The following is a 23,505-nucleotide window of genomic DNA, read 5'->3' on the forward strand; positions in this document are numbered from 1 at the left end:
AAGTTTAGATGGTACACCTCTTTAGTAGTGCTGTCAAATGATTATTCGCATCCAAAATAAGTTTACATGTGTGTACTGTGTATATTTATTATGCATATCTAATTAAACACACAGTATATACAAATTTTTTTTTTACATGTATACATTTAAATTCCTATTTTATATATATATATATATATCCACAAAAACAGCACAACATATATAAACAAAAACTTATTTTAGATGCAATTAATTGTTTAACAGTACTAATCTTTATAATTATTAAATACAGGGAAAATATTAACATTACACCACAACTTGTTAAAAAAAAAAAAAAAAATTATATATATATATTATATATATATAATATATATATATATATATATATATATATATACATATATATATATATATATATATATAGACACACAGACACAAAGAAAACAGAACTTAAAAAGCACAAATTTTATTCATGTATGACGGCAGTATACTGCGCAGTTACAACAGCGTCTAAAGAACCTACAGATTGGATAAAATCAGGGTAAAAACAGCAAAGAGAAGTATTGCAGCCAACAGTTTCCAAAGTTTCCATTACAGTACAGAGATAAAAACAGTCCCTCTGAAAAATTATACATTTAAAACAATGCAAACCTAAGGATTTCATGTAGACCACTCATAACGGTCTACTCAAATTGAGCCTGCAGCAGGTTTAAGGAAGCTCCGAGAATCACACAATTAAGACACTTGAGGACGACGTCAGTTACGGTTGGACTCCGCCGAACATGGCAACCATTTTATTCACTTTCCTCCAGTTCCTTCTTTAAACTGTGGAGAAAGGTCAGAGGTCACGGTTACACTTTCATAGATTCACCCGAAAGCCAAGTGACTGACAAAACATGAAAAATAATTCACAAAATGTAGTGAGTAGTGTACATAAAACAGCTTTAAACGCAGTCTATAAGCAGCACACACACGTTTTTGAACAGTAAGAATTTTTTTCTTATAATTCTCTTCTGCTCACCAAGCCTGCATTTATTTGATCCAAAATACTTTAAAAGCAGTAATATTGTGAAACATTTTAATTTACTTTTCCATTTGAATCAATTTTAAAATGTAATTTATTGCTGTGATCAAAGCTGTATTTTCAGCATCTTTTACTCCAGTGTCACGTGATCCTTCAGAAATCATTCTAATATACTGAAGTGCTCAAGAAACATTATCATCAATATTTAAGAGAGTTGAGTACTTTTTCCCCCTCAGGATTCTTTGAATAGAAAGATCAGCATTTATCTGAATGAAAAACTTTTGCAACATTATACACTATACCTTTCAAAAGCTTGGGGTCGGTATAATTGTTTTGGGGAAGAGATTATAGAAATTAATACTTTTTAGCAATGATGCTTTAAACTGATCAAAAGTGATGAAAAAAGACATTTATAAATGTTACAAAAGATTTTTCAGATGAATGCTTTTCTGAACTTTCTATTCAATGAAACCTGATTTAAAAAAAAAAAAAAAAAAAAAAAAAAAAAAAAAAAAAAACATTTTCAGCTGTTTTCAACAAATGTTTTTTTTTTTTAGCAGCAAATCAGCATATTAGAATGATGTCTGAAGGATCATGTGACACTGAAGACTGGACCAATGATGCTGAAAATATAACTTTAAAATCACAGGAATAAAATAGATTTTAAAATAGTCAAATAGAAAGCATTTATTTTAAATAGTAAAAATTTCACAATTTTACTGGTTATGCTGTACTTTGGATCAAATAAATGTAGGCTTGGTGAGCAGAAGAGACTTAAAAAAAAAAAAAAAATCTCTCTCATATATATATATATATATATATATAGCTATATACACACACACAAACATCTGTCTATCGGTTCAAAAACTTCTGACTGGTAGTGTAGATTTTTGGAACCCAGTTGCATATTTATAGTAACAGCATTCATATTATAGTGCAACAAATTAAGTTACTACGAAATCCCATTACCTTTTCAGATAGGAGTGGACATTGTCATAGCCGTGGTATTTGGCCAGGTACACGAGCACACCTGTAGCACAGCGGCCCTCTCTGGCACGGCAGAAACTGCAGTTACAGATGCCCCTGCACGGGGGGCAAAGCCACTCCTAGAAGAACACAACAACATTTAATTTAGAAAAGTGCTAGCTGATGTGGGGTGCGTGTCCCGTACGACGACGTAACTCGCTGATTAACCACCATACATAGTACAAAGCATTGTTGTGGAAACAAACTAGCTAGTCACAACTGTTTCTCTGCTTTGTGTGCATAAGACTGAATGGAAACGTGACTAACCGGGTTCAGGAGGGCATCACGGACGTCTTCTCCGTATCTGTTCTTGAGACAAGGCCCGCAGAACTGTCCACGAACCCCCACACATTCTGGGTTGCGGCAGTTGGTCTTGCTGTCGGTTGTTTTTTGTCGACACTGATGGCAGGTGGATCCCTGTCGGACAAAAGCACAGCCCACACGCTCATCAAGAGTCTGCAGTGCTTCAAACGAGCTGAGAGATGCAGGCTCGGTACGGAACAGGTGCGGTGAGGGTAAAAGCATCACGCTGAAGGAGACTTACAGTGGCCCGGTTGTAAATCTTCTCTCTGACGTTGACACAGATGTTGTCCAGTTCAGCCTCAGTGATTTCCTCCACAGGCCTCACCACGTGAGGGATCGTCAGAGTGCTGTTATAGCTGCGCCGACGTGGCTCTCTCTGCTCACACACGGGCGGGGACATAAAGTACAAATCAATACAGTGGCACTCACCTTAACTTTACATGACAAAATATGAACTGCACGTACACTGCTGTTCACAAGCTCAGTTTGGGGACACTAAGGTTTTTCCTTTACAAAGAAATTAAAACTTTTGATCAATTTACTGCATTCATGCTGAAAAGTGACAGTAAAGACATTGTTTTCAAGATTGATAATAAAACAATGTCTTTTGATCAACAAATCAGCATATTATAATGCTTTCTGAAGGATCATGTGACCAGTGTTGGGGGAAGTTGCTTTTAAAAGTAATGCATTACAATATTGCGTTACTCCGTTAAAAAAGTAACTATTTGCATTACTTTACTAAATTACTTATGGTAACTTGTGTTACTTTTTGTCACCCAAGTTGGGCTTGCTTATTTTTAACAACAACAAAAAACGTATTTGCTTATATTACATTTGTATATTTCTTATTATTATACAGGTGCACTTAAAATTTGAATATAGTGAAAAACTTGACCATGAACCTTTCATATATTCTAGATTCATTACATGTAAAGTAAAACAGTTCAAACATTTTAGCTTTAATTACGATTAGAGCTTACAGCTCATTAAAGTCAAAAATTCAGTATCTCAAAATATTATTTTAATATTAAAATATGCAAAAGTCAATAAATGGAAAAACAAAGCAAGTTTACTTGAAGTAACTCATATTTTCTGGTAAAAGTAATGCATTACTTTACTAGTTACTTGAAAAAAAAGTAACAACATGAGGGTAATTAATGACAGAATTGTCATTTTGGGGTGAACTATCCCTTTAACTAAAGGAACGCACCTCTTCTTCATAATCATCATCGTCGTCGTCATTTCTGTTTCTGCGGACCAGGCTGTATTTGTCCTCAGGGTCATCCTCTGGAGCAGGGGAGGGTGGTCCGTCCACCAGTGACCGGGAGCGTGTGTGGGGACGGGACGTTCGCTCTGGGTTTCTCCGGCGAGCGGCGCTGCCATCCAGAGAGCGGCGAGGAACACGACGAGGCTGCACAGAGAGACAGGGAAAAATTCAGTCAAATCAAGGTACAACAAGCACTAATAATAATCTAAATTAGTAGCGTTGTATTGCTCATAATAAAATGATTAAGCATTATTTCTTATTAGTAATAATGTAATTGTATATCAATATTATTAGCATAAACAAGTTATTCATAGTAACTATGGTAGATATTCACAAATTATTAGTATAATTTTAATCATCAGTAGTATTAATACAGTTTTTAGTCATAATTTTTTTAATAACAGTACTCTGAAGTCTTACCGTATTGCCCTGTGACAAAGCAGCCTTCCTGGGAATGAGTCCAGGAACCTTATCCAGCTCTGACATTAGCTTAGCAAGCTACAAGGAAGAGATAGCAATTCTGTTAGAACAGGATTCATACTCAAACTAAACAAAACTCACTTAAAAATAATGGTTCTAGTAAGAACTCCAGCTGCTGCATTTTGGACTAACTGGAGTTTGTTTATTAAGCGTGCAGAACAACCACCTAATAGAGCATTACAATAATCTAACCTTGAGGTCATAAACGCATGGATTAACATTTCTGCATTTGACATTGAGAGCATAGGTCACAATTTAGATAATTTTGAGTTAAAAAACAAAACAAAAAAAAAAAAGGGAGTTTTCGAACGTTAGAAACGTGGCTTCCCGAGGACAGATTGCTATCAAATAGCACACCTAGGTTTCTAACTGATGATGAGGAATTAAGAGAGCAGCCATCGAGTGTTAGACGGTGTTTTAAGTTAATACATGTGGATTTTTTAGAACCGATAATTAATCATCTGTTTTTTTCAGAATGTAGCAGTAAGAAATTACTCGTCATGCAGTTTTTTTTTATTTTTATCAACTATGCATTCTGTATGTTTTGTCGGGCCATGAATAAACAGAGCTGATTATCATCAGCATAACAGTGAAAGCTAACACGTGTTTCCTGATGATATCTCCCAAGGGTAACATGTAAAGCGTGAAGAGTAACGGCCCTAGTACTGAGCCTTGAGGTACTCCATACTGCACTTGAGATGAATAATACCTCTTCATTCACTGCTACAAATTGATGGCTGTCAGATCAGCACGATTTGAACCATGGTTATATATCACACTATCATCATAAGAATTACATTCAAACTGCAAATAGATAAATGCATACTAATATCCAGGGTTGGATACATACTGAGTTACCTTCAAGAAAAAAAAAAAAAAACTATATTAAATGCACAATGCAGGTGTGTAGAAGTAGAGTTCCTCACCATAGCTTTGTTCTCTTTGATGTTCAGCGCTCTCTTCAGCATGAAGTTGTCTCCCTCAGAGTCAGACTCTGGGTCTTTGGGTTCAGGTTTAGGGCCGGTTTTGGGTTTGGACTCAGGCGACACTGGCTTTGATGGACTGGCCCGTTTGTTAGGAAACTTCATGGCTACTCTGAGTGTGAACGATTTACGAGTTTTTCTGGGAGGTGAACAGGCCTCAGAATCAGAGTCCATTTTCTGTGAGGAAAAAAAACACTTGATTAATTGAACACATTCATCCTTTCAGAAGCCAGTATATGATAAAGCACCAAGCAGAGACTGAAGTGTTTCCTGTGGTTACAAACCATTTCTGTCATGTCGTCGTTCAGGTCGTTCTCAAAACCGCTGCAAGCATCCTCTTCCTCCGTCACAGGTAAAACCTTAAACACTTTCTCACTCGGAGCAGAGCTTCTCGTCTGTCTTAGCGGTCTCTTCTATAAGAAGAAAAAACAAAACATCATCTTCAAAGGACTTTAAGAGGGAGGTATAGAGAACAGTCTTTGACCTTTTGGGCATCTGTAAGGTCAGTTTAATGTAGGGAAACATTCATGTCATACCGAGGTCCCAAAACCATCAGATCCAAAACTGTCACAGCTGTCGTCTGAGGAGGACGAGGTTTCCATAGGAAGCAGAGCGGTGCTCCTGTAACTGCGCAGGTTCATTCTGGTGGAGGGGGGAGACCTCGCCTGCTGCGTCTGTGCACAACAACATACAAAACATTCATGATAAACCTGCTCAGCTCAGTCTGGGCTCCTGTAGAAATAAGTTTGAGACATGCATCTTCTAAACAATAACAGGCATTGCATATTGTCTAATATTTCTCTACACAGCAACCAATGGCAATTTAAAGTGGATTAAGACTGGAAATCATAATTAGAAAAAAATATAAAAATAAAGGAGTGCAGATGCGTGAGAAGTAAAAGTGAAGCCAACTCTGTTCAAACGTCGTCTATGTCTGGAGGCCATGAAAACTAGGCAGGAACACAACCTCCTTACAACTGTGTAACTTAAATTGTTTTATCTACTTACAAAGTTATTTTTGCAAGATCAAGTTATTTGTAAAACGTTGAGAAATTTTATGTAAACTTTAGTGGGTCAACAAACAGTAATTGCTTTTAGAATACTGATAAATATTTCATTATATACAAATGTTGATTAGATGCTTTGTAAAGTTTGGGGGAACCCCTTCCCCCACTAAACACACGCCTACAAGTTTAATAAACCAGCAAAAAGTTTAAAGTTCTTTTTTTTTTTATGGAACAAACTTGTATGTCCCAAACAAATAAATAACCTGATAAATCGTTCAGAATCGTTTGAACTGTTAATTTCACTTTTATAGCGTTAAAACAAACTTTACACACGCCACGAGAGCATGCATGCGTTCATTCATTCATTCATGCATTCATAAACACAAACCCACACATACAATAACAGCTGTTCTTTCAGGTCAACAGAAAACAAAAGCTGATGAGTTTTACTGTACCTTGGAGCGCATTGTGTCGAGTTCGCTGTGATTTGAGTGGGTGTGAGTGTATGCTGTGTCTGAATGTGTGTGGCTGTGGTTCAGTGCTGTGGCGCGGGGTTTAGTCTGGAAGTTGGCGGGTAATTCTTGAAGAGGCGTGACTCTCTTCCGCGCCACACGCGAGTCCTGGAAGCTCCGTAAAACTAATAAAGTAACACAATCTAACAGGCTGAAGACACAAGAACTACATGATACATTTCATAAGGGGTTGAGTATACACATGTTGATAAAACTGTATTAGAAGTCCTATATTATTTGAATTGAAGTGATTAAAATCACGTCTATTTGGTTTTTACGCGCTTACAGGATCTTTAGCTGTGGCGCCAAACCTCAGAGCTCATTTGCATAAGGGCACATAAATCGCGCGAAATACTGACTAGATCAAACAAGCAGAGTTCATTTCAAATTTATATTTTATTAATATCTTATAAATTGACAAAAGGTTGAAATTCCACCAATATAATAAATATATTTTAATATCATATAAATGAAATAGTCCTCCATAATAAAATATAACAATATAACCACGTTTGGTTTAACTGAAAAAGTCCTCTGTTATGATCATCATCACTTAAGTGTTTAATAGTTCAAATACAGAAGAAACTCTTTAAAAAGAAACAAAAGAAAATCAGAGACCACACGAGAGGCAAATTCATGTTAAAACCTGGAAAGACAATGTCAACTATGAAATAGCAGAGAAAAGCTCTCTTTTTTTTTTCAGAAAATGCATAATTTATGACATTTAAGATCAGTATATCCATTTCATGGTGAACTTTTACCCTTTATCAGTGTCAATTTAGAAGATGCTTTTATTGAATCCCCTAGGAACACTTAAGTGCTTTGGTTATAAGGCAACTCTCCAGCCCTTACAGTGGGTCAAACCTGATTCACTATCAACCCCTTCAACACCGTGTCCTATCTACACGCCACACGACAAGATTCCAGCGTCAAGCAATTTGGGTTTCCACACTAGACACAATCAATCAAATATCACAGCCAATCAGAAGCGTGTGTGGGCGGGCTCTCTCTGGAAGTGCACTGCACTCGCAACAAAATGAATAAGTTTATAATTCATAAATATCAAACATTTTTAACATCGTTACATGTACATACTAAGTGACTGATACGATCTTTGTCATCATGGAAAACGCTTGTTGGTTCGCACTGTGTTCGCAGTTTTTGCTTTAATTTAATTTTTAAATCTGCGATTAACTATTGGTTGTTGCTTTTAGTATGGCTATAAGCTCACGCAAAATGACATTCAAACTCACATAAGACACGTTTAACTTTTAATAAAGTGCAAGATCACCTAAGATTATCTACTGTCATATAGTTTGCATGTTGTTGTTCCAGCCACGACATCAGAGAAATCAAAACCATTGTCGAAACCATAACACCGTGTCCTAACTACACGCTACGCAAGGCCATGACAAGTGATAAAAGGTATCTTTTCCATGTTAATCAGAGGTTTTGTGCTAACTATAGCCACGACAGCGATACATGAAATTCCTATTTTAGAAATGGTTTCCATTTCCGCCACGACATGGCAGGAACAACAACATACAAATTAAACAAATAAATGATAAAACTGTGAACTCAATTCGACCCAAAAATCGTATTCCATAACAAAGATGGTATCATTGACTCAGTATGTACATTTAATAATCTTAAAAAGATTTAATTTTTACGAATTATATTATTAACGTATTTCGTTGCGAGTGCAATGCGCTTCCAGAGAGAGCCCGCCCACAGATGCTTTTGATTGGCTGTGATGTTTGATTGATTCTGTTGCGTTGCGTCTGGTGAGGACACCCTAATTGCTTGTTGCTGGAATCTTGACGCGTCGCATGTAGCTAAGACACGGTGTAACGCTTTATAATCACTCAACTTCGGCCACGCCCACCGCCTCTCCCTCCTCTGCGCGGCCGGCCTCTGCCCTGCCTCACTTCCTGGTGCTTATGTTCCTGTTTATTAGATTTCTTTCTTTCTACTTTAATCCAGTCCCCATCACCAGACCCGGCCTCTTTCTGCTTCAACCCTTCACTGACAACAGACATCCCCGGGATTGGGCGTGGTTGGTGGTTAGATGGTGTTATATAGGAGCTGTTGTTTCGGGGCCGTCCAGCATGTTGGAAGCCTCTGGATCCTCTCTGTGACATCTGATTAAACCGTCTGGCTTCCCCTTCTCCTCTTCCCCCTCCATTGATTTTAAAGGTGTTGTTGTAGTCTGCTTTTCTGTGGTAGTTGTGTTTAGCTCCAGCACTAGGGGGCCGCTCTCGCTCCAAGGTGCTCTCAGATATCGTGCTGGACGGGCTGCTGCCCTTTGAGCCCAGATGGATGGTGGAGAGTTTGACGGAAAGGGTGGGAGAGGAACTCCGTGAGTCTGTCCATGGAGTGAGAGGGCTGCGATTGGGCGATCTCCTGACAGCGGCGGCGTACGATGACTGGCTCCCGATGACGGACAGGAACTGAGGGAGGTTCATCTTGCCTGTGCACTCCTGGGCAGCTTGCTCTCTCCACTGCTTCATTCTCAGACTGTGAATCCACCTGGGATCAACACCTGATCGAGGAACAGAATAACAGAATGAGAAACCCAGACATTTTCCATAGATATGCAAAATAGGGTTGAAAGGGCATTTAATCTCAGAAGATCAAACTAAATATCATTGCAACTGGTTTATTTATTGTACTTTTCATGCGGGGTTTGCAATTTTTACAACACTGATATCCAAATGTTTGTAATAGCTATTAGTAATTTTTATTTCCAAATACAACAGCCAAAAAAAATGTTAAATTAAATAAATAACATTAAATAAAATTACATTTAAAAAAAAAATAAAAGCATACAAAATAAAGTAACAGGATTGCAAATATTGCCCACATTAAGCTATCACTAGTAGTTTACTTATAAATAAAGATAATTTATTATTTTTCACTCAAATACTTGATAGTAGGGTTGAATGACATCTGCATACAATGTAACATTTTGTGTCAAAAATGTTATATATATGTTTATAATTATGTTATATATTATGCATACACACAGGTATATTCAAAATTCAATTTTACAATTTACACACACACACACACACACACACACACACACACATATATATACAGAACTGGTAGTTCACTTGAAAATTGTATTCTATTACTGATTCCAAATTGCATGAAAAATTATAATATGTAATCATATAATCAATAAAAAAGGTCTAATTTGAGTATTTTCAAATGTAATTTAATCTAATTACAAGTACTTAATTTTTTTGGAGTCTGATTACTTTAATTACTGATTACTCAATTACTACCCTATATATTATATTTCCTTTCAAAAGAAAGTTCAATATAATTCATTTAAATATGACACCAAACAAGCTCTCTACCAGTCAGTATTGTATTACCTGAGTTGGACCTGCTTCTGTTGTGGCCTTCCCTGATGCTTGGCGCCGTCTCAATGAGCAGCTCTACAGGTCTGATCACGTCCCTCCCGCTGTCTGCACTCCACTGCACTCTGTGCTCGTGTCTCGTGCACTTAGGAGATCTCACGTTACCCTGCCAGGAGACAAGGCACCAGCTTAAACATGTCCCCTTATAACCTTAATAAAACATTTGAAAATGTAACATATATATTGCAAATATACCTTATGAATTTTAGACTATTTAGAATGTTGCACATTAAGAGTTTTAATAAAAAGCATGCTGCTTAGGTACTAAATCACAAAATCAGTGAACTACCTGAAATTATTGCTCCCTAAAATGACAATATGTCCAGTGAAACGCTGACTTTGTATATTTAACAATAAATTAAAATAACTTTTCTTAATATGAGTTCCTACCCATGTGAAAAATAAGTGTTCTTAATTGTACTAAATGTGCACTTGTAATGTACTTTGAAACTTAAAATAATATATTTCAAAATTGTACATATTAATATTAATTTAAAAAGCCACTCAAGTTTACTGAAAGAGAGACAATTTCATTACTGTTTCTTAGCACACTTAATTGCACATTTAATGTCATGAAAACTACATTTTAAATCATTGGTTTAATAATCTTTTGTCATGTTTTAATGAAGTACACTTATTTTGATGTGTTGCCTAACATACTAAATATATACATGTGACATATACATATACATGAATATATTGATTTTAACTGCAGTGTGTTATTAAGCATTGCATTTAAATGTAACATAGTTTAAATGTAATAAATGACAACATCATATAATCAAATACATGACATACAAGTTTCAATAGAAAATATTTATAGTTTATTTACCATTTATTTACCATTAATATACTTTAGTACATTCGGCAGTACACCTTATTTCAAAGACAGGATTGCAATTAACAAACATACATTTTTCGAAAGCATTCAGTTTTCACTTGCACACAATTATTGAAATAGATTATTTTTCATCAAACCTGCTCTGCCGCTTTCTCTTTCAATTGTTGTCACCAAAGCTATTCAAGTTTTTAACCAATGATCAAAATCAAGTCTTGTCTTACATATCATTTTCTTAATTCAGTTTCACTCTGAAAAAATGACACACTGCAGAATTGATTGCATTTTATTTTACAGGATATGCAATGCACTTACAGTGTATTTACCCAAGAAAGTAATATAAAGTAACTACATGGGCTTATCATAGGTTAGGTTTTAGGTTTAGTTTAGGGTTAGTACCTTGTAACTACTATAATAAGTATGTAGTAAGTACACTCAGAACAAGACTAAAATAAAGCGCTATTTCATGTTGACTGTACTGTGGTTCTAGTCTTTTTTCTGGTACTTACCTCATAGTTTACTGTGCAGTCAACAGTTTGTGTGCCAGAAATTCCCACAATCCACTTATCCATCACAAACGGAGGCTGGGGAGTAATTCAGATTTTACCACAAACAGAAAAGCACATCAACCTAAGGCCGAAAGGCATGACAGCATCATAACAAGCATCTACACATTTAAAACTTGTATTGGTGGTTGTGAGGTAGCATTATGACACACTCATCTCAGCTATACGACTTCAGTCTTTTGCATTCCTCAAAACACAGTACAAACCTAATGGAGACGTAATTTACACTGTTACATGACATTTCTCACCTTGGTCATCTTTAATACATCTGCATCTGGTCTGTTGGCATTAAAGGTCACGTCTTTGATATATGCGATTGCCACCTCGTCCCCATCAAGCTCCATGTACATTTTCCATTTGCAGTCCTGCGGAGGTCAGAAAGACAACAGTCAGTAGAATGAGGTTAAAGTGTGGCATCTTGTGTAGGTAAATGAGGCCATAAATATGATGCATGTTTTCAACAAACAGAAATGTAGACCTGTATGATTTTAGCCGGGCGATATAACCCAACAGCACAACCTAGAGGACAATCATGGGTGAAACTATTCTGTACACTTTAATCTAAACACATTTTCACATTTCCAGGTCAAAACGGATTTCCTTATCTGTATAATGGGCACTCAGCTCGCACCTGCAACTTGATGTTTTTGCACTAATCAGTCCAGAAGTGGCAACACTGACCAGAACCATTGTTTAACAGTCAGGAAACAACAAATGGAGATGGCAACAACAATACACACTACACTTTGTTGGATGCTTGTGTGAGTCCAGTAAGAGATCCAAGCAACTCCAGTTTAAACGGGTACAAGATATTTTGATAACTTTTGGAGAGAAATAGCGGGGACACTGGACGAGGATGAAACTTTCTAGTGCATGTTGAGCATTGAGTGTGTTGATGAGAGAGGCCACTCTGATTGGCTGTTCAGCTTAACGAACCAGTGCACGAGCAGAAAAAGGAAATGTTGAAGGTAAAGATGGACCATACAGAAAACTCATCTAATTTTATAGCTCATCTGAGCATTTCAAATAGAGTTGGGGATAGTGTTTAGATCGGATTTGGATGGACTCGGGAGGACTTGGATTCAAACTTGACACAAGCCGCATTTTCATTACCCTTCAAATTGTGCAAACAGAAATTACGAATTGAAAATACACCTAAAGGAAACACGTCAATTTTGCAAGAAAACTATATCGCAAAAACTCACATGAAGTGGTTTTTCAGGCAATTCAAAAAAATTAATATATCGGAACACTGCAATGGAAACAGTTTTTTGCATTTACAGGTCAGCTGACGTTCGTAAAAGTCACATGATCCCACGAACGTCCAAGAAACACCTGATACGTGGCTGCTCTCAAGTATAAAGAGCTTTCCTTCACTAAAGACACACACTTATGTCTCCTTCAATTAAAAATAATGGCTAGTGCGGTGGCTGCAATATTCGTAAACCTCCCAACATCTGTTGCCATGACATACCATGAGAGGAAAAAATGACGTAAGGTTTTTTATCGACATTTATAAAATTTCGCAAATGTTTTGCGCAAATCTGTAATGGAAACCCGGCTACAGATTTTCAGAGCACAGACAAATCCAAGCCATGTGTAACATGAAAGATAAAAAAATAAGTAACAACATAAAATTAAGATGAAAGGACATTAACAAATGTTTTCTACTCACGCTCAATTGTTTAGGACTAGGACACGACAGTAATTTTAAATACTGTATGCAGATATTGTCTGTGGTGAGTGAGATTGGTGTGAAGATGCTAAACAAGCACTTATTTGTTTACAGTTTGAATAGCCATAGTCCTAGTTCTGGTTTCCCTTTTGATTGACAGATGCAGAGTAGAGTTATGTGCTAGTTGGCCACTGGGTGTAGTTTTCTGGCCAAGATGCAGGCGACATAATACACTGCAGACACAGTCAGCTTTTCGTTGCTGCTTTTATGTTGGATTGGAGTGTCTGGGCCTTGAATACATACAATAGGACAACTGGTGAATGCTTATAAATAGACACTTAACACAACAAGTGTTACAGATAATGTTGGACTTTACTCTGTTGTAAAGCCATGTAGGATTGAGGTGTGGCATGTAAACGCAAACACATCCCGGAGCTAGCCAAGCTTGAGAATGAATGTTTGAATGAGTGTTCATCCACACACACACACACACACGTGAATGATGTGAAGACTGTAGCTTAGAGATCAGAGTGCAGAGAAGCGATCGTGTTCGAATCTCAGGCATAACAAGAGCTGGAGACCTTAACATCCATTCTCGCTCACATTAGCAATGGAGATGACGCCCTTTTCTGAGAGACCATGCAAGAAACGTCTGAGCCGAGCGCGCTGGGCAGAGCGGTAATGATCCGTCCAATCTGGCAGCCCAGCACCGAGGTCAAAGTTTACCGCTTAAAGCACGTGGCTGTTCACATTTCCACAACATCTCCACAGAGAACGAGCGCTTGTGAAAAGGCAATCGTGAACGTGTGCCTGTTTGTTTTGGACGGGGCTTAAAGGCATCCAGTAACACGTCGGCCGAGCGCTGACCAGGCGTTTGCCAAACGTTAGCCCTGCCTAATAGCAGCGGCAGAAACAATGTGCGGTAATGACGGCCAGCGTGGTAAGCGTCTAATGACACCTCATGCATAATTCAGCACCTTTCCGGCGACTAAGCCCTGATATCCTCATTAACAGAAACACTCTGTGCTGTCAGATGGGCAAGGCACAATCGCAGGGTCTCATTTAGGCTTTGAGAAGTGCAGCTGCTACCACGACACCGCCAGGAAAGAGAGAGAGAGAGAGAGAGAGAGAGAGAGAGAGGGAGACGCAGAGCGAGAGAGCGAAAACTGTGAAAAAAAAACCTTGAGCAGAGCGGGTTTGTTTTATTTAGTGCAAAAAACCTTGCAGTTTGTAAAAACAAGGCTGACACGGAGGCTGACACCAGGCAGGGGAAAATAATTAGCTCTCATTTTCTCAGACTCCTGTTTCCTTCTTCCCGCTGAGCTTCCTCCCAACCAAACCACCACATGTCAGGAGAAATGGGAGGCAATTAGCGGCCCCGCTTCAGCCCCGCCGCACGCCTTGAAAGGGGACTATTTATGATGGGACAATGAACAGCTGAAAGATTAAATAACATTTGCCTTTTAAAAAGAAAATGACTTCTGGCTAAATTTTTGATTAAATTCAAACGGCAAGTGAAGACTGTGTCAGGGGCCCAAACAAAGGCTCGCCGGCAAGAGGGGGCGGATGCTACGCGTCGTCTCGGATGAAAAATTATTTATCTCTCGCAGCCCTTTTTAAGTGAACGAAGAAGAGAAACAAAAACAAGAGGCTCGGGAACCGAAAATGCATTTAGCGAGACGGTGGTCAGTCATCAGAGGAGGCCGATAACAGGCATCTTTTACTTGAGGAAGACAACTTCAAATCAAGGAGCACTGTGATTGTGAGAAAACATCACGTCTTCTACAAAAGCCCCCTGTTAACGTCTCAGATGATACACAGACCGAGATGCAAAAATTTACGTACATTACGGAGAACCAAAAAAAAATGCAATTACTTTTTTAAGTGATCGCACATGAGTCTGTGACAAGGGAAAATCTTTTATTTCTTGGAAATGCTATCATCTTTGTGCAATTTCCAATTTAAAATGTGGCGTAAACATCAATTTCATGAATGCATGTGATTGTCCACATCTCATTAATTTCCAAAAAGTTTTGAAATATATTTCAAGTTATTTATTAATTTATTCTGACAAATATCAAATTATTTTTTAAACTCAGAAATGTCAAAGTTTTTGGGGAGTTGCACCGCATGACATTTTTCAACCTGAACTAATGCTGCCTTGTCATAAAATATTGTTCAGTGTTTTAGGAGACATATCATTTTCTTAATCTTTCGTACATTTTTTTTTCTTTTTCTGCATACCTTTGCATGTTAGTTGGACCGCATGACTATGATTTGACTTTTTTGAAATGTTTCAAAATTGAAAATTTGACGTTTTTAAAATGTTAATAAGCAGTGAATCAGCTCTGATGAGTATAAGTTATAAAATAAAATACATTAAATTAAAATATAAAGCGTTACTTATTTTCTATATTGTTTATACTTATGTTTTTTATGCCTTAGTACTTACTAAGGTTTTCTTAATAAGCTTTTTTCTTCATTATTTATTCCAGGGCAGTTTTATCACCCTAACATGTTTGATTTTATGCTACAAATTTATCACAATAAAATCTAATGCAGAAATAAAACAGCATTTTTGATGTATTTTTGAATTAATTAATAAATATGACAAAAACTATGCATTACGTCATCGGTAACCTCCTACAAAACCCTGGCAACCACTCAAAACACTCAACAGCATCCCAGCATCTTGTGAGCAATAGATTAAAATGACGGCAAACCCAAAGATCACATGGATTCAGTTCTGTTTCCCAGATTAATCAGTATCTATGATACACATGATATGAAGTGGAGTGATTTACCGATTGGCCTGTGCCTGCTTTCCAGTGATATCCAAACACCAACTCCAGATTCACAGTCTTCCTCCACTCCTCCTCTGCTTCCTCCGTGGCCAAACCATCCTGAGAGAGGATGCACAGGTTAATTCGGATGACGGATGAGGAACAGATTTTTCAAATGCAAATTCATGATGCAAACTCTGATGTAAAAGAAGATCCAGAAAGCGATGAAACCTCAAAGACCACCTGCCTTGATCAACGGCGGAAAGTGGAACAGGTTCAGGTAGTCGTGGGCAAGTTTCTCAATTTCGGTCTGAAAAAGAAAGATTTGACATAATGTTTAAAACAGATTTATGCAGCGCACTGACAATCAGCCAATGACCAGCTGGGTGTGAATGTAACATAATTATTACCTGTTAATGGACTCGAAGCAGCAAAACAACAATTAATACTATTGTGTATCACTTATGAACATATAATTCGTGCTCTGGCATGTGTCATATACATCCAGAGTAATTCATTCAACAAATCAGGCTCTCTATGGAGCACACCGACGAATGCCTTACACGATCAGACGTGTGATATTCCAGAGGAAGGAAAATTATTTCTCAGAGGTTGCGCTTTTAAAGCTTAGCCATATGATATAATCGAGTTTCACTGAAATTGTACACTGTCACAGATATTTCTAGAATTCATTGGCTCCAAATATTCATATTGTTTACACAAGTTAATATTGAGATCTTGGCCTTTCTGAGCACAGTTTGAGCATTTTTGAGAAACGAGAGGATATGCATGTAAGATGTTTGGGTCTGGGTTTCTTAGAAGGACCGTCTGTTGCTGGAGACCTCAGTAAACATGCTCTCTCCATTCAATCTCATTGCTGTCGAGGAGAAGTAATTGAGCTATTAAGGAGATTTTATTTGTGGTTTTGCTGTGCTGTGGATTAGCTGGTTCAGTGGTCTTACTCGTGAAGCTATGAATATAATTTGAAACACTGTTGCATTGATGTATTTAACCATGCACTTTGAATCTGAGATATATGTGCCATTCAAAATACACATCACATTTACAAACATGCTGGGATTATTTCCTATTAACTTGAACTTCAGAGTGTATGGACAAGTTTTCAGAGACAATATAATGTGCACTCCAGCCTGGTACCTTGAGATGTATGATGTGTCCTTTAGACGTCACACCCAGGTCTCTCATGTCCGTCTCGGACAGCAGCAGCAGTCTCTGTCCTGTGATGTGATTCTGCCTGAAGATTTCGGCGTACCGCTGCAGCTCTCCATCACCTACACAGCACACACGCTTATGTTTCTGTCATGGCAGGGATTCTCTCAGTTAACTGCATGCATTTTTGTTGTTGCTCTATACTGACCTAATGATATTTTCTATCCACTAAACCTACAACGCAAAAGCTAACCATCAAAGAAACCATTCTGAATTTGCTGAATGTTTAGTGAAATAAGTCTCTTATGCTCACCAAGGCTGCATCTATCAAAAATACAGTAAAAACAGTAATATTGTAAAATATTATTACTCTCTAAAATAATTGTTTGCTACTTAAAAATATTTTTAAATATTATTTATTCATGCCATACAAAGCCGGATTTTTAGCATCATTACTCCCTTCTTCATTGCATGATGAAGATATTAAAAATAGGTTTCCCTGCCTAATGTTTCCAGGATTCTTTGATTAGGAAAAAAAGTAGAAAAAAAAACAGCATTTATTTCAAATGGAAATCTTTTGTAACACTGTGATAGTCTTTACTGTCACTTGTGATCAATTTAATGTGCCCTTGTGTAATAAAAGTATTAATTTCTTTAAAAAATGAATCTTACTGGCCCCAAATTTCAATTTTGTATAAATATAAACATGATGAAGAATCTCACCTTGAAAAATCTGCTCCATCCAGAAATGCTGTAAAGACAAAATATGTTAAAAAAGGAACAGAAATCTAAAGGTGATAAAGTCTGATCAGATCATCTCTGTTGAGAGATATTCTACCCACCACATGTTCTTCTGTCCAGGAGTGGATGGCCAGGTTTGGGAGAAGCTGTCAAAAACAGACAGAGGAACAGAAAGACTCACATGTGCACACAGCCTACATTAATATCAGCACAGATAAGTGCAGATTTATCAGTATTATCAACAATTCATAATTTTTTGATTCTGTCATATGATGCTCACTTGCAATGAAGAAGAAAAAAAAAGATTTGTATAATCCCTAATTTACATATGCAAAAATATGCATTATAAAAGTAGTTTTAATGCATTAATTATAACTTTTGTGCACCTTATAATGCATTGTGTGATTTCATGAATAACTGTAACAGTTATAATGCAATATAATACTTATCTATTTAGAAAGTGTAATGCGTTAAAACACGTGACAAACAAAGCTTAAAATATTAGAATGCATTTTAGCTTTGGTTACAATTATTTATAAATAGATATAATGCTTTACAATGTACATTATCTTTATATTGCATTCAACATAAAGGCTTGAAGTGAAGCGTTACCAGAATGATGTTAACAATAACTGTTGTTAGATGCTGTGAGGATGCTATTGTTGACATGTTCTCAGCCTGCTACTTTATTATTAGCAAATACTGAAGCTTAAGCTAAAATGAAAGCTAGCATTTTGATTTTATTTTGTTTCTGAATCACATAAATAATTAATAAACTAGTTTAAAGTTTAAAGCTTTCACCTGCTCAAAATTTTCTTCAACGTTTTACCATCCCTTGTGAAAAAAGTGCACATTAACACACTTTTACAAACAGTACTTACTAAATAATATACTTTACAAGAATATACTTGTGTGCAAACTGAATGTAATGTTTATGGACATTGATAATTGCAATTAAATGAATATGTATTAATATTTAAATTTATACTAAATATAGTTAGTTGAGTGATTTTGACCCACTTAAGTAGGACTTAAGCACATCTTTACATGTCATTCCATAATTCTGCTGTCATTGAAATATGGTTAAAGTACTGCTCAAAGTACTTGCAAGCATTTATGATCAACTAAATATAGTTTTATACAGTCATTTCCATTGAAACATGTATGTCATGTCACATTTTTGCAGTTATACAATGTATTGATGTAAGCCGTTTTAGTAACAATATAATAACAATGTAAGCTGTTTTAGTATATTTCAAATCCATTAAATGTAATATCAAAAAACATGCTACAGTTAAGCGCTTTACATGTCAACATCAAAATAAGAGCACTTATTAAAAGTGTGTTTAGAAACAGTCATGAAGGTGCACTCTCATTAAATACGCTTAAGTGGCCTTTTCTTCTATTAATAATATTATTGTACTAAGTACAGTTATTTTTTAAATACTTTAATGACTCTTCTTTTTCACAAGGGAGTACCAGTCTTTACCTGGATTCAGTGATTTATCGAGTGAACAGTGAAGAGGAAAGTCTGATTAGATGAACAGATGTGGAAGAAATATTGAAATACTCTTTCTCGCTCGTGTTTTTCATTCTCTCTCTCTCTCTTTCTTTCTTGATGGTGTGCGAGTTCCTCACAGTCTTCACACTGCTCAAATTGGCCAATCTTAATGTCAGTGAAATGTCAGTTGTTCGTAAGTGTGCGCTGTCCTCTCCACGCTGACATGCTGTTGTTCTCTCTCGCTCTCCTCAGCATGTGGCTATACATCCACTTCATTTGCCATAAATAACATCCATAAGGACCCGGTGGGCGTCTAGCAGCCTCACCTAATACAGCCTTTACTGGGAATCAAGGAAAGTGACTGCTCTAACCTCCACAGCACACAACAGACCACTTACTTTCACTTAAAACTATTCTAAAAAAACAGCAAACAAATACTGTTCCCAATAGAATTTAAAACAGCACAAAAACACTCTTATCAATCTAATTGAGTGCAGCTACCTTAAAAACAAGCTTGAGTAAAACCTGTTTAAAGACTTTTGCTTAAATGGTCAAGTTAGTTTTGTAGACTTAACTATGCCTTTCTTTACAACATCTAAAACGTTCTCTTTTTTCTTGTGAAAAAGAAGTATGCTTAATTGTTCTGAATGTGTGCTTGTAGTGTAATCTTAAAAGACTATTTAGAAAAACAAAACTGTACTCGCATATAATCAAAATTAAATAAAAGGGACACTTAAGTGTACTTAAAGTGAGTTCGCATTCATGTTTCTTAACACACTTAAGTACACTTTTAAATTCACTTTGCAATAGTCAAATCAAGTTTTACTTTAAATTACATTTTAAATCATGTTTTAATAGTCTTTAAGTTAATATTATTTTAAATACTAAATTGCATTTTAAGTACTAAATTATCACTAACCTAATTAATTACAAATATATTTAAATGACATTTAAGTATATTTTAGTTTACCATAAATGCTTGCCAGTATGTTCAGCAGTACTTTAACCATATTTCAAAAACAATAGAACCAATTTATGAAATTGAGCAATTTGTTAAGCTATTTCTTTATTTATTTTAAAATTTAAAAATAATAATTTGTGTTACACTTTATTTTAAGGTGTCCTTGTTACAATGTAATTATATATTTAAGTACTGAGTAACATTAATTAACTACACGATCTTACTACATGGTTAGGGTTTGGTTTAGGGTTACTTGCATATAAGTATGCATAATTTAATGTTATTATAACAGTAAGTACATGCAACATGTAACAAGGTCACCTTTAAAATAAAATGTTACCATCATTTTTCCTTTTATTGCAATTAACATGCAATTAAACATTCAGATTGCACTTAAGTATTTTCAGTAACACTTTATTTTACTGATTCCTTGTTACAAATGTTACATGTACTTATAATAACAATAAATTATGCATAATTACATGCAATTAACCATAAACCACACCCTCATCCCTCCCCTGACCACATAGTATGTAGATGTAGTTAATTAATATGACTCAGTACTTAAATGTATAATTACACTGTAACAAGGACTCCTTAAAATAAAGTGTAACCGTATTTTCGTAATAAGCACTCATTTTAAAAATGTATGCTAAAGTGTACTTCTATTTCAGAAGGATTATGACACTTTTTTGTTGTTGTTCTTTTTAGAGCTTGACAGTCCCTTGCAAGCTGCTTTCATAGTACAGAAAAGAGCATGACTATTTTATAAGATATGTAAAAGAGTGTAAATATTCTTCAAAACATCTCCTTTTATGGTCTATTAAAGAAATACAAGATGTTGGAAAGCATGAGAGTAAAGCATGATTCAGATTGACTTTACGTTAGAACATTGAGTTAAGTCCTCCGTGACTGCAGTAAGAGACAGACAGAGACTCACCGGTGTGTTGGACTGCTCGATGAGCTTTCTCTCCCACATCTTTAACCGTCTCTCTCTTTCTTTCAGCTCTTGTTCTTTGGTGCTCAGATCTCTCTCCAGCCGCTTCAGACGCTCTAGAGTCGCCTCGATCTCACATCTGCTCACACAAAACCCATCACATTCACTAACATCACACCACTATTCAGTGAGAACATACCTAAATATTTTTTACATAATGTGTCATGCATTGATATGGAGATGTAAATATTTTAGTGATGTCAAATCGATTAATCGCATTCAAAATAATAGTTTGTACGTAATATATGTGTGTTCTGACTATATTTATATGTAGCACACACACATATTTACACACACACACATTTATATATATATATATATATATATATATATATATATATATATATATATATATATATATATATATATATATATATATATTATAAACACATACATGTGCATATGTTTATTTATCCATATAAATACACACAGAACACTTATTATTTAAACACAAACTATTATTATGGGTGCAATTAATTGCTATTAATCGATTTGACAGCACTAAAATAAATAGATATAGGATTAGGTGATAATTTATTATTATTTTTTTTAACTTATTTTAATATTATTTATTGCTTTCAATTTTTTAACCACAGTCACACTTTTGTAGTACATTGACAATTTTACAACATAAAATTCCACTGGTGTTTAGGGCAAAAATATCAGAAAAAAAAAAAAACACTTATTCAAAGGCAAAAAAAAAAAAAAGGAATAAATTTGAGTTCAAATATGTTACAACAACTGGCAATAAATAAATAAACAAATAAATTATATATATATATATATATATATATATATATATATATATATATATATATATATATATATAATATAAGAATGGGTCTAATAATGCTCATAACCGTATACAAATGTCCCATTTCAGACACACATGGCTGTACTGTTACCCACAAGTATGTATTTTTTATTAAAATGTTTCCACGTGCTCTAACAAATGGCTATATGGTGTTTTGAAGAAATTGTTATTTTTGTATGCTGATTTCACTACAAAGCTCTGAAATGTTATGGAAGAATAATGGCTGAATATTGTCTTTATTCTCTAGACAGCATAAATGCTCCTAAAGGAAAGACATTTTCTCAGCTGGTCGGCAACATTTAGTGCAGAATCATCCAGCGGTGTTTCTTTAATTATAGAAGCCCGAGCCATTGTTCATTTGTAATATCGTATTTCACCAACAGAGGGAGCTGCACATTCTCTCCAGACTACAGTTATCTATAAAAGGACAGAAGCTGGAACTTCTCCCATTAGGACCGCCCCCTCTCGTTTAGCCCCGCCCCCTCTTGCTCCACTCCAGCTCCAAACTTCCCTGTGCAATCGATTTCCTGTGTTTCTTTACTGACAAATGATGTTGAAATCTCACATTCACGTGTCCTCAGTTCCCCTTTTTGACACATCACATCTCTTCCATTTTTTCTTTAAACTTTGCAGTATTAAAAATTAATTTGAAAATAACAGAGTTATGCAAAAAATACACGTCAGGCTTATGATATTGTGCAGCATGTAATCACAGGTGAGTTACTGTACCTCCACTCTGCTTTATTTTGCAGGAAGGTGTTGCACTCCTCAGGTAAGTGACTGTCGCTCCACATGGACTCCAGCGTGGACAGGATGTGTTTGAACAGCGGCCTGTCCTACAACACCATCAATTAAAACATCAGCACTTCCAGCACAGCATTTCTGACACGATCAACTCTTCTAAAACACTAGAAACATTTACAGACTGATAACTGGCTCAGAAATCTTACCTGGTCAATAAAACCATACTCAGATTCTGATTTGCTTTATAAACAACACTACATCAAAACACTCTCTAGTGAAAAAACAGACTTTAGTATACTTTTAAAAATAGTTCTTCTTATTGAAACAATATTAACTGCAATTAAGTTAAAATGTATTATAATTACATTTTCTATTAAACATTAAATGGCCCATCTGGGTAGGACTCAAGTACATCTTCATGTGTAATTCCAGAATTACTTCTATTGTGTTTCAAATATGGTTAAAGTTCTGCTGAATGCACTGACAAGCATTTATGATCAACTCAAATATGCTCTAATGTCATTTCTGTTAAAACCTGTACGTCACGTATTTAAATATATTTGTAACTACACATTTGTAATGATGAAAATAGATCAAATTGATTAACTCTTTACATTTAAAATTACAATCGAGGGCTTTGCAAGTGCTTTAGTATGTTAGTCAACAAGTGTACTTCTTTAAAACATGACAAAAGGTCATTAAA

The 23,505-nt window shown here is 35.8% G+C and overlaps 2 protein-coding genes across 2 annotated transcripts in view; both read right to left on the minus strand.

The window, feature by feature from the left end:
* Positions 1 to 429: 429 nt before the first annotated feature.
* On the minus strand, positions 430 to 6,662 carry LOC122138412 (cell division cycle-associated protein 7-like). Its single transcript, XM_042730612.1, has 10 exons — positions 6,528 to 6,662; positions 5,602 to 5,739; positions 5,350 to 5,478; positions 5,009 to 5,242; positions 4,023 to 4,100; positions 3,546 to 3,746; positions 2,574 to 2,708; positions 2,297 to 2,446; positions 1,973 to 2,109; positions 430 to 804 (listed from the first exon to the last, which is right to left on the minus strand). The coding sequence occupies exons 1-10, from the start codon at positions 6,537 to 6,539 to the stop codon at positions 774 to 776; spliced, it is 1,245 nt and encodes a 414-aa protein (XP_042586546.1). The 5' UTR covers positions 6,540 to 6,662; the 3' UTR covers positions 430 to 773.
* A 1,670-nt stretch (positions 6,663 to 8,332) lies between these two features.
* LOC109074872 (mitogen-activated protein kinase kinase kinase 20-like) overlaps positions 8,333 to 23,505 on the minus strand; it is a 30,091-nt gene continuing 14,918 nt past the window's right edge. The window contains exons 10-20 of the mRNA XM_042730611.1: positions 22,788 to 22,894; positions 21,188 to 21,323; positions 17,887 to 17,931; positions 17,768 to 17,795; positions 17,033 to 17,166; positions 16,122 to 16,184; positions 15,896 to 15,994; positions 11,665 to 11,781; positions 11,360 to 11,434; positions 9,968 to 10,118; positions 8,333 to 9,126 (exon numbers count right to left, since the gene is read on the minus strand). Coding sequence (XP_042586545.1) covers positions 8,450 to 9,126; positions 9,968 to 10,118; positions 11,360 to 11,434; positions 11,665 to 11,781; positions 15,896 to 15,994; positions 16,122 to 16,184; positions 17,033 to 17,166; positions 17,768 to 17,795; positions 17,887 to 17,931; positions 21,188 to 21,323; positions 22,788 to 22,894 — 1,632 coding nt within the window. The 3' untranslated portion in view covers positions 8,333 to 8,449. The remainder of the gene's footprint in view (positions 9,127 to 9,967; positions 10,119 to 11,359; positions 11,435 to 11,664; positions 11,782 to 15,895; positions 15,995 to 16,121; positions 16,185 to 17,032; positions 17,167 to 17,767; positions 17,796 to 17,886; positions 17,932 to 21,187; positions 21,324 to 22,787; positions 22,895 to 23,505) is intronic.

This window comes from Cyprinus carpio, chromosome B9 (assembly GCF_018340385.1).
Source record: "Cyprinus carpio isolate SPL01 chromosome B9, ASM1834038v1, whole genome shotgun sequence".
Taxonomy (NCBI): Eukaryota; Metazoa; Chordata; class Actinopteri; order Cypriniformes; family Cyprinidae; genus Cyprinus; species Cyprinus carpio.

Bases quoted from the DNA above. Each gene is read 5' to 3' on its own strand.
- LOC122138412 (XM_042730612.1), bottom strand. The intron at 5,243-5,349 runs GTTTGTAACCAC...TTTTCCTCACAG, and splicing joins ACGACGACATGACAGAAATG to AAAATGGACTCTGATTCTGA. The intron at 4,101-5,008 runs GTGAGGAACTCT...TCTTCCTTGTAG, and splicing joins TCAAAGAGAACAAAGCTATG to CTTGCTAAGCTAATGTCAGA.